The sequence below is a fragment of the Plectropomus leopardus genome, chromosome 14, assembly GCF_026936395.1.
Source record: "Plectropomus leopardus strain MGB_pleo_1.0 chromosome 14, ASM2693639v1, whole genome shotgun sequence".
Lineage (NCBI taxonomy): Eukaryota > Metazoa > Chordata > Actinopteri > Perciformes > Serranidae > Plectropomus > Plectropomus leopardus.
Genome location: NC_142189.1, coordinates 17,687,157 through 17,698,979, shown reverse-complemented (window position 1 = coordinate 17,698,979; position 11,823 = coordinate 17,687,157). Strand labels below are relative to the sequence as shown.

At 42.5% G+C, this 11,823-nt stretch overlaps 1 protein-coding gene across 2 annotated transcripts in view; it reads right to left on the bottom strand.

The window, feature by feature from the left end:
- The window catches only part of bahd1 (bromo adjacent homology domain containing 1), a 46,141-nt gene that overhangs the window by 6,494 nt on the left and 27,824 nt on the right, over positions 1-11,823 (bottom strand). For both annotated transcript variants that reach the window (XM_042500341.2, XM_042500342.2), the window contains exons 2-6: positions 9,609-11,372; positions 2,951-3,360; positions 2,489-2,648; positions 2,295-2,374; positions 108-199 (exon numbers count right to left, since the gene is read on the bottom strand). In XM_042500341.2, coding sequence (XP_042356275.1) covers positions 108-199; positions 2,295-2,374; positions 2,489-2,648; positions 2,951-3,360; positions 9,609-11,244 — 2,378 coding nt within the window. In that variant the 5' untranslated portion in view covers positions 11,245-11,372. The remainder of the gene's footprint in view (positions 1-107; positions 200-2,294; positions 2,375-2,488; positions 2,649-2,950; positions 3,361-9,608; positions 11,373-11,823) is intronic.

Genomic DNA, 11,823 nt, shown 5'->3' with positions numbered 1-11,823 from the left:
GCTTCAAAAACAGCACTGTTGGATCTTCTAAGCAGGTAATCAAATGCAAGGCAAGAAATGTACTTCAAAGAAACGCGCTAAAGCCACCACAAAATGCTGTTTCTTACCGACAATACTGTGCCAGTGTTAGGACATAGCATTTGTCTTCAATACAGGCCACACTGTTCACATCCTGGTGACGAGACGCAAAGATCTCATTCTGGAAAAAAAATAGTTTCAATGTGTTAGTATCTCCAAACTAACAAACAAAAAAAAATCATCCAAGACTCAAAATTAAGCAACTGATCCCTTAAACCTTCACAGTCTGCACATGTACACAGAGACTTTAAAAGACGTCTTTTTCCTTCACTGTACATGAGCACATCACCTTCACTTCCAGACGTAAAGACAGACTCAAAGGAGAAAGATGTTACTTCCTCTGAGCCGAAACCCCGCTACTGTTCTCACACTGCTGCTCTGATGTGTTTGTTGTTTGTTAGTGCAGCCCAGAAATGACAGACTTCATGTGGTTTATTGTTTCTAGAGATTTAATGAAGTGCAGCTTGCTCCTAAGGGAGATTACTGACAACACAGAGCAAGCCCAGCAGAAGGTGCTCTTCAACATGTGTGTCTGCCGTGAGTTTGTTCTTACACTCTCATCTCTTTCACACACTTTTTTAGATACTGACTTAAGCCAAAATCTCAAATGTCTTCTCTTGAACTGTAACATTTTCATTTTGTTGCAGACTCATAGGCAGGAATAAATTGGAAAAGCAATGGCTTAAAACATCAGTGTGTTGTGTTGTTTTGCAAACTAATCCTCACATCGTACAGAAAAGTATTTTATTAAAAGAGGAATTAAGCAAGCAAAAATACCCAGGACATTTAACAGACAGAAAAGGGACACTTTGTTTAAAAGATTATGTTGTTGTCATTGTAGATTTCTTGCTGTTGACAAATCTCATTTAAAATCCCAAACTAACAATGCCTTAATCAGTTTCTCAGTATTTTCCCACTTCACTGTTTGTGGCTCTCAGTCCCAAACCTGGAATGATTTTCAAGACAGCAAATTGTTGATCAGCCAGACATTTTCAGCAGCCTATTTAAAGGCTTTTTTTTCAGCTTTTGGTAATGACAATTTTTAAATAAATGCAGTATGCAATTCGTGTAGTAAAAAAAACCTGGATGTGCCACAAAGTGCAGAAACAGAATAAAATAGAGCTGTCAGTGCTATTAATGCACAGAACCATGACAAGTGGCAATAAAAGTCATAAATAATACACGCTGTCTCTCTCTACCAGTATCTGTCCCCCTTTGCCCCTCCCCAAACAAACACCACACCTCAACATTTTCCATCAAGGACAAGAAAAAGTGTTTAGACAAAATGTTATTTTGTGAGACATGATTAGCAGTGTCATTATATCCAATTCACACATCCTGTGTGATCAGTACTGTGCATGTGTAACTCAACAGAGACCAAAAGGAAGTGAGGTGGCTCCCTCAGTAGCCACTTCCAGAGTCTATATGTAGTTTACATATTTTGTCATGTTTTGTTTGACAAATCTATATATGCTAGGCCACTCAAAGGTTGCTTCTGGGCCTGATGTGGCTGCACAGGCAGCCAACTGATGAATAAGCCTTCCCTAAACTAAAGACGTAAATCTTTAAAAAAAACGGATTGCAAATACGTGGTTTCATTTTGACAACTTGTGAACTTCAGTTTTTAATAAAATAAAATGTGAAAATAGGGCACTTGTTGAGGACTATTTTCTGCTGTGGATGAATACAGTAGAGGGTACTTATCGCAGCAGGACAGTGTGTGTGTGGGACTGACTCAAAATAAACTGCAGTTTATGATTATGAAGGGATGTGAGGCTTATTGTTGTGTTTAAAATAGTTTTTCTACAACAATAGAGGTTTTAGCTGCAACAGTCTCTGAATATACAGACAGAACTTGTGAGTGGGATCAATTCATTGTTGGTTTTGGTCCTTTTGTGGGGTTTGCTGACAAAAAAGGAATACAGAATACTACTAGCCTTATAGTTTTAATCAAATTTCAGTTTTAAAAGTCAGTTAAGATGATGGTCATGCTGTTTCCACCTGTGAGACTAAAAAACTAACATGGCACGAAGCATAAATATTCTAACCATGTTTACATGCAATTTAATAACCACTGCATGCTCACTCATCTACAAACCATTTGCACACGGTTAACTGGAGCAATGATTCAGATGTCCTTGTGTATGATTTTAACAAACACCTGCTGACCACTCTGAAACCAGTGTTTTGAATGTATAAAAGGATTTGCTTCTCACCTCACAATGCACACTGGGGTTGCGTCCTCCCTGTGTGTGTTCTGGACGGTAGTACCAAAACAAACTCATCATCAGCTCTCCTGAAGAAAAACAAAAACACACACAGATCGCTTCAGAGCTGGAGCCGGTTATTACCGCATTAATTCAGCTCCTCTTGTGCTACAAGTAAACACTGTGTACAGGGTGTGTCCTACCTGACTCTGGCTCTTCCCACAGAGACGAGATCTTGGCCACGTAAGGCAGAGACTTCTTTCTAGGTCCAGATTTCAGCAGAACAGTGTCTCTGACCCGAATCAGCTCTCCGTCCCTCTGGACTCCCTCGAAACACGTCCTCAGCACCAGAGCCTCCTCTCCCTGCAAACAAAGAAAAGAAAACTCTGACTCCTCAGGCAGCCACACACTGATAAGCTGTGAGAGGCCGCGGAGTAAAAAGCCCCAGGATGTGATTTGCACTGAATGACTTCTATGTCTCAACAGAAATGTGGATGGTCAGGTTTTTGGACGAAACTCAAAAAACGGTGAATGAGCTCTAATGTGACAATATGTCATAAATAATCCTCTCTCAGGACTGGAAAGTTAAAATGACACCACATTTAATTACAAGCGGCACCGGTATGGCTGTGTCGAAAAGCACCAGCATGACTTTCTCTACATACCACAGAGAAAACCTCCTTCTGAAAGGGCAGGCCAACTGGCCGCCAGCCGTTGGTGGATTTCTGGCGTCCGTTCTTTGGCTGCTTGGCAACCGTTCGGCCTCCGACGCTAGCAGAGCCGAGCTTCTGCTTCTTGTCCCTGTTGAGAGGGCAGACAGCCGAGCTGATGCTGCCGGTGCCGCGTGCGCCAGACCTCGACCCGCTGGGCGACTTGGCACTCTGTGGACACTCCTTCGCCACCTGCAGCGGAGGCTGCGGTTGGCTGGGGTCGGACAGCGGGGTCTGAACGTGGGGCACTGATTGGCCGGCTGGAGGCACAGTAGGAACGGGGCAGCCAGTGAGGGTTCTGGGGCTGGGACAGATGGGGATGGAGGAGGGACTGTGATGGTCATTGAGCGTGGATGGGTAGTCGTCTGAGGAAGGAACGGAAAAGACAACATAATGAGTGAGAGACAGTCCTTTAAGGAGCAGCTACAGTGATCAACAACCTTTAACAAGGTTATATAATAGAGACTTGAACGACACTCAGTTGTTATTAGTTCCGCTGAAGCAGCAGAAATAACAAACAGAGCCTCAATTAAGGTCAATTACAGCCTTTAACAGAGCAGGCCACGCACGCGCGCGCACGCGACGCACGACGCGACGCGCACGCGCGCGCACGCGACGCACGCACGCACGCACGCACGCACGCACGCACGCACGCACGCACACACACACACACACACACACACACACACACACACACACACACACACACACACACACACACACACACACACACACACACAGTGAAAAACACCAACACTAACCCTAAGTGTGTGAAACAACAAGAGCAGCTTGTGCACACTCCCATGACAGTTGTGGTGTGGACATTAAGGTGGATTAATGGTCAATTTATTACAACGTGATCTCTGAGCTCCCTACGTCCAAACTTCATCAGCAGCCTTCATTTCCTCCACAGAGAATACATTAAGGTTTCAGCATTAAGATACTTGAACCATTAGCAAACATCGGTTATTTATTATTAGATATAGATCCATGATAGATCAACTGATCAGTGCTGCTTTAAACAAACTGCACGCCAGAGTGAAACACTGTTCTTTTTAGAATTACACATTTATTTGACAGCTAGTAAAAAGTGGCTGCAAATTAAGATTTTATGTGCAGGACCTTTGCTGTCTGACATTATAAATTCTGATGTATTGTCATAGATTGAATTATCTAACAGTGTGTATTATCAAGTGGCTCAAAATAGCTCAACAAGCTACAACATTAAAAAGCTGCTTACACTGTAGTGACAACCCAGTGGGGACTTTTACTCCAGATACTTTAAGGACATTTTACTTTTGTAAAATGTCTAACTTTTGTAAAAGCTAACCCAAAAGACCAAATGAGGCTGTAACAGCAAAGCCCCTGGTTGTACTGAATTAACAATAATGCGCTTGATTGCTTTTGAATTCAACTTTTGTTTTTGTAAAAAGGAAGACTGTGCTATTTATTAAGTCAAAGTAACTGCTTTGGATCTGATTACTTCTTCCATAATTACCATTTACTTATCTTTTTTCAGCTATAAATTAAAGGCCCTGCACACCCACACAGGTGTTTTTCACTTGGTTAATTCGGGGGCTCGTTCAGCCCAACAAAACAAAGCAAAACATTTATAAAAATGGAAATGGTGGCACATTGAAAAACTTTTGCATCAAACCACACTACCTTTTAATTTATTTAACACCGCACATCACTGCTGATTGGATAACACTTCTGGAAAAAAAAAACAGCAAACAAGAGGAAAGGTACCTTAAAACCTGTTGTTTACGGTTCAACATGGAAACCGAAGTAAAATGGTGCACGCTGTTTCCAGAATGACTGCCCACGTAGATGCTGGGGTTAGATTGTCAGGGTATGATCACGTGTGCAAAATTAAAATCCACCTCATGTTCACTTCCAATCAATGCGAGCAGAGGGGCAAATAAAACATTACAACTTGCGATGGTGAAGCGAATTTGCATCACTCGCATCATGTGGAGTTCAACTGTGGTGAACTTGGAGGAGACAGTGATGGTTGCCGTGTCCAACCAGCCAATATTGAACGATTCTGGCCATGAAAAATAGCAACTGCGACACATGAGAAATGCAGCCTGGCTTGCATTTAATTGGAAGAAAGGTAAAAAAATAGAAAATGTACCAATAGCATCCATAATTTTATGATATTTATTAACCAGCAAGGTTTCTGTGCCCCCCACGCTCTGCACATCAGCAGGTGTTGGTCACTCGCCTGCATTCCCTTACGTGTGACTGTGCTCTTTTGCCCCAACAGTGCAACAAAACAACCAGGAGGGCGAGGGAAATGTCAAACCAGGGGCACGTTCAATCTGCACTGTTATCAGGTTGAACATGTTTCTGCGAAACAGTGAAAACGATCTGCAACTGGCTTTAAGGTACGATTTCTCTCCTTTGATGGGTGTGTCAAAGGTTTTACCCAATAAGCAGCTGTGTTTGCAGATATAGAATTTATGTGAGGTGGCAGCTGATGATGGGAGGAAGAGGTGGTTCCCTTCTCTAAATTTAGAGGATTTTCCAGGTCTGTGAGTGCGCTTTGTGCAGTTTGAGTTGCGGGATGGATCATTGAGGAATCGATCTGATCAGAGTTGCAGATGAGAGGAGAAGCTGCTATATAGGCAAACTTTAAGATTCAGCGCAATGAACAGTTTCACATTGACTGAGCGTGGTGATCTACTGCTCTGTCTGTGCCCAGAGTACGCTCTGCACTCCAAGATTGTTGTGCTATGAATAAATATATATATATATATATATATATATATATATATATATATACACATACATATATATACATACATATATATATATATATATATATATATATATATATATATATATATATATATACACACACATACATATATATATACATATATATATATACACATATATACATACATATATGTGTGTGTGTGTGTGTGTGTGTGTGTGTGTGTGTGTGTGTGTGTATATATATATATATACATATATATATATAGTCATACAGGGCTGCTAATGAATGGTCAAGTGCCCCAAAAAAAAAAAATCCATATGTGGCAGCAGATGCTGCTGTCGTGGTGGGGTGGCACAAATAAATGAATGTGTGGGAAACCCTGTGCAGAGACGTGTATATAAACCAAAATTCTTGTAATTATTTACATATTGTGCATACAATTTTTATTCCAAACTTGCTTTGGCAACATGCACATATTTTCCCCACGCCAATAAAGCCCTTTTTGAGCTGAATTAAACTGAAATGAATCAAAGCTCCTCGTATTAAAAAGCAGTGCGCCTGCATAACACAATACAGTGTTCAACGCAACACAGATACCTTCAAAATAAAAGTTTGGCTAAGCAAAAAGAATGCAGTAATCAGTAATTAGGATATTAGCCTTTATCATATATACAGGGAATATAAATAACATGATTTCTCTGTGCTCATGTTAACACATATCCCAAATATGACCATAACTGGAATATACCTCATAATCCATGTCCATATAAACGGTATGTTTTGTTGGGGCTGAACGCAGCCCTGATTCGTCCATATTGAGTATCCAGAGGAGGTCTAATCAGGCAGAAAAGTGGCAACACCTGTGTGGGCGGACCATCGGCCGTTTCACAGCAGACACTCTGACTTGTCATGGCAGGAAACCCACAGCTGTTACTAATAACATAAACGATGGCTCCGTCCTATTCAAGTGTCCCAGTAAGCCAAGACAGCATGACAGTCAGCCAACGTACACAATGCCAGCACAAGCAGCTGAGTGGAATTCAGCCATCATTAATTCTATTATTTACACCTGTGCTTCTCCGACTGTGACATGTCAAAACGTCTTCCATGAAATCTATTTGTAAAAAGAGATTTCAGCGCTCTTGTCGTGTCTCAGCCCTCACGGCCTGACCTGCTTTCCACTGCTGGAGACCACAGAGAGCGAGCGGGAGAGCAGCTGAGGCGCAGCACAACACTGGTGTGTGTTCACGTGTAATTAGTGCTGTTTTGAGGTCACATTCAGGTGTTTTTGACCAAACACCCACACGTTCAGCCAGAAACACACAGTGTTTGTGCGTTACGTTGCAGACATCACAAAGGGTTTTCCTGTACTGGTTCACATCTCTGACTCAAACACAGTCACTAACTGCTGACACTCGAGCTCATACAATCAGCTCATTAGGTTTCAGCTGCACAGGCCTTGTATTCACTGTCCGGCTGCTTGTATTCAAACGGAGACAAAAGAGGTCTTGCCCTTTATCTGATATTTTTTTGTTACCTCCCACTCAAGTGACATTCCAAAATGGGAGATTAAAAAAGCCTGACATAATAGCTATTCTCAGCGCATTGTACTGCTTTGGCAGCTGGATTAGAGGGAGCACTGCATATAAAATAACCTAATAACTGTAGTGTGCTCATGAACATTCAATACGTAAACCACTGTCTTACTTACAGGGGTCAGGGATTTTACACATTAAGTTCAGTTCCTTGTCAGTGGCAGCGCTAGGCTGTGGAAATTTTTGTTTAATTTCTTTTGTGGCTCAGCAGGGAGCTCTATAAAGTCTTGAGAGACTACTACAAACTACACAATTCTAACAGAAAGTCTTTTCACAAACTGGAGGTGAAGAGTGTGAAAGATGTGAGCATTTATCAGGTAAGATCTGGCTTTTTTTGGAACTTGACAGGGACTAATACATCAGGATATCTCTGCCTCGATCTTGATGTTTGTTTTTTTTTTTAAATCTGTCTTTTGCAGGCCCTCTGCCTTTGTGAAAGTGTTGCACTAAATGGTTCAAGTAGCCTTTCAATCAGCCCTCCATGATCTCTGCTCTTTGCCGTCTCACACAAACTTTTTGTACACCAACTGAACGTGGAACCTGTGGTATAAATGTTTTGTCCAACTTCTATTTCCAAAATCAAATATTTACGATGTTTTGTAAGTTTTATGTTGTACTTATGTTGTAATTTAGTTATACTTTCTTCTCTCCTTTTTTCCCCTAATTTTATTGACACGGCTTATTTTATTGAGATCAGCAACTATATGTGTCCAGATTTTTTTCATTTGCTTTGTTATCTACGGGGTGTATTGCGAAGTGATTTCGACAGAGCCAGGCTTTCTCTGTGTTAGCTGGCTTGACAAAGCCTAAAGGCCCAGACACACCTTAACGTTACAGAACCGATGGTGACTAAGGCTGACTGTTGCATTGCCTCACGTCGCCTGTGTCTCAACCAAAGTTGCACTTGAACACACCGCAATGACTCCAGGATTATCATTCAAAATTATACCACACAAAATGGTCTGATTGCATACAACCTACATCCCTCTATGAACAATGTGAAAGAATGAATACAGCAAAAGGTAACACTGTTCAGTAAAGGCGAGAGAGGAATGCTGGCAGAAAATGGCTATGTAAATTTGTAAATGAATATAAATATTTTACTACTCAGTGTTTTTGTCTAACCTGACAGCTACACATTCTACAGATCTTAAACTTTAAACTTGATGCAGCAGATTTAAACGTGACACTCAAGAACTGCATTTACATATACTGAAGGATCTTTGGAAATGATCTTTAGTTTTTGGCCAAATTAAAGCCAAAATGATTTTTTGAATGAATATTATTTTTGTTAAACAGACATATCAGTTTTTGAATCTGTATTTCATCAGCTGTAATTACCTGCAGTATAAAACACAAATCAGAACCAAGCATAAAAACACAACTGAAAGTGTCACTGTTGGTATGGTATGGTATGACTTGAAGGAATTTCATATGCAAGTAAACCTGATTAATAATATAGTGAACTATTAATGTACAATGCTGCCTGCGTGGCTATCCAAGGCTTATTTTAGAGTCATTGTGAAATGGAAATGGATCAGAGAACACTAAAAACACATTCAGTAGTTCAACAAGAGCAATTTGCAAATAAAATTCGATAATTATTTTGCTCAGATTTTCTGCATTACTGATAAACTTTACGTTCTTGTGACAAAAACAAAAAACGCAGCACAATGCACACAGTTTGTGCTACTGTACTTACACAGCTTCACTTGGTGAGATTATTACTGACATTATTTCCAACATACAGCGTAACAAGTTTGCATATCTAATGTAGTCCCTCAACTGAGAATCAGCATGGCTCTTAGATTGACAATTTCTAAAGTGATGCTATTTCCGAAGGACCTGATCAATGAAAGGCACTTTTTTTAGCTGACTGAAATCTGAAACTCTGAACATAAACTTTTCCCAATCAGGTTAGGTCTGCAGTTTAAGTTACCATGTCAAATTAGCTAAATTAAAAGAGAACCAACTTCTTTCAGGGAAAAAATTGTTAACCTACTAATCTCTCTCCGTGGTGCATCCAACTGTTCTTCACTGATTTACCGTAAAAAAAAGCTTCCACACTCTGCAGCAACAATAAAAACACACATCCTATGAAGAGTCAAAAATAAGAGATAATGGCCTCTGCTGTCCCTCTGCCTTTCATCTGAGACGTGTCGTTACGTAAGTTCCATTCAGACAGATACCAATGCATTAACTCATCTTGTTGAATTCTTCACAGACAGCTCTGACACACTGCTGGAGGTTGACAAAGAGTAAACCCAGTAATGTCAATCTTTTGTGCTCTCACCTCTTTTGATGCCGTGGTTACATTTGGTGCAGTCTGCGGTGCTGAAGGAGCACCCTCCTCTGGCGATGGCTGGAATCACACTGGTGTAGGAGGAGTAGCCGTTGATCCTGCAGGGCTCTCCGTAGCACGCCTCCACTGAGGTGCAGCAGTACACTGGATGGGTAATCCCTGAGGGCTGCGGACCGGCGCTGGGGAGCAGCTTGGGCCTCTTGCCGCTCTTTGGGCACAAAGCGAGGGGTGATATGGGAGAGGGGGAGGTGTCCGGGTGGCTAAAGTGGACGTAGTAGCCGGGGAAACATGTGTACGTGTGCGGGCTGATGGTGATGGATGCCGGATGGGTTACAGAGTGAGGGGACTGGAGATGGTGGTGATGGTGATGGTGGTGGTGATGGTGGTGGTGGAACACCTCGGACAGCGAGCCGTCCTCCGGTTCCTTGAAGGTCTTGTCCTCCAGGAAGAGGGCCAGTCTGTGACAGTACTCGACGCACCTCTCCTGGGAGCAGCAGTAGCAGGAAGACACCTCGGCCTCCACCTGCTCCTCTTTGATTGTTTTCAAGGAGAATCCCAGTGAAGAGCCACGATGGAGCTCACATCTGAGGAACTCGGGGCCTCCTGTGTCGCCCTTCCACTCCGGATCCAAAGCCTCGCTTTTGCACAAACTACAGCAACCCTGGGTGGTGGCGTCCAGCTGGGAATGATCCTCTGTACCCTGTTTTATGTGCTTCAGTTGGTCCTCGTGCTTGGGATGTGTTGTTCTTTTGGTCAGCGTTGTGTCTCCACACACTGTCTTACCGCTAATCTCATCCTGAGTCGTAGCTGCTGCGTCACTCCCGCTCCCCGGCTTGGACTCTGTCTTCTTCTGCCGTTTGTTTCCATATTGGGCGCTGGTGAGTTTGAGCAGTGTTGCAGCAGTGAGGCCTGCCTGACGCCGAGGCGTTGGGGCAAACAAAGCCAACCAGTCGATGTTCTGAGCCTCCGCTGCTGACCGCCTCTGTTTTTTAGGTCTTTCTTTTGGGTCTGCTTTCCCTCCTGGAGGAACCTTTTTGGTTTTATGACCTCTATGTTCAGTTTTAGTGAGACTATCTTTAGCTTTGTCTTCATTAAAAGGCTGCCGTTTCTTTGTGAGATTTGATGCGAGAGAATCGTCCCTGTAGAGCAGCAAGCTGTTGACAGCCTCAGCATTGAGAGAAGCAATTCTCCGCCTGCGAGGTTCAAAGACAGGAAACATGAGTAAGGCGTCAGATTGGTTGATTTTTGGCTCCAGTGCTTGCTGATTGGCTGCAGAAGTTTTCTTAAGTCCAGATTTGGTCCTTCTGTGACTGGAGCTGGAGTGCAGCTTCTTCTTGACTTTACCCGCCTTTTGTTGTCCAGCTTTTAGTGCATCCTTTTCTTTACCCATAACTCCTTTCTCCTCCAGACGGGTGAGCAGGACGCAACAGTCCAGCGCATCTCCATCACCCACTACCAGTGTCTTCTTTCTTTGTCGATGTGGTTCTTTCTTATCCTTCTTTTTCCTTTCTCTCAACTCATTCTTTCTCTCTTTCCCTTTTTTCACACCTCCTCCTTTCGCCTTGTTTCTCTTCTCCTTCCCTGGCTTCCCGCATTTCACAGACTGGCTCCGCTGAGCTTTCACCATGGTCTCAGCGTCCGGGAGCAGATCCGCCACGTCCTCTTCATCAACGGTGTGCTACGATAGTGGATTTCAGCTCAGAGAGACCCTTCAGCGAGCACCATCATGGATCATCACCTGGGTCCATACAATCTCTGGGGAGACACAGATCAGAGATTTAACTGTAAAGCACGCGCCACACACAGACAGAGAATCTGAGAGTGACTTAATGTAACAGACAGGATCTTTGATGCATTATTTAACAACCGGTTTTACTTAGTTTGCTGTCAATATCCAAGTCCCCCGAGAACATGACCACTTAGACAACCTTTCTCATTGACATACAAGTACACTGCACAAACAGATGGAGAAGAAACTGAGATAAAGAGCACATTATTTTATGTTTAAGCCGGAGACCAAATGTGCTCCGAACTCTTTACCATTTGTCAGCTCTGTTTAAGTTTATCATGGGTCCTTTTTACACTTATATCAGAATGCTTTAGGACTGGGCAATATGGAGAGAGTAAATTATTTTTGACCAAATACCTCAACATCAATATTGCTGAAATATTGCAGAGCTTGCCCCGATCTGACAGAGCATGTTTT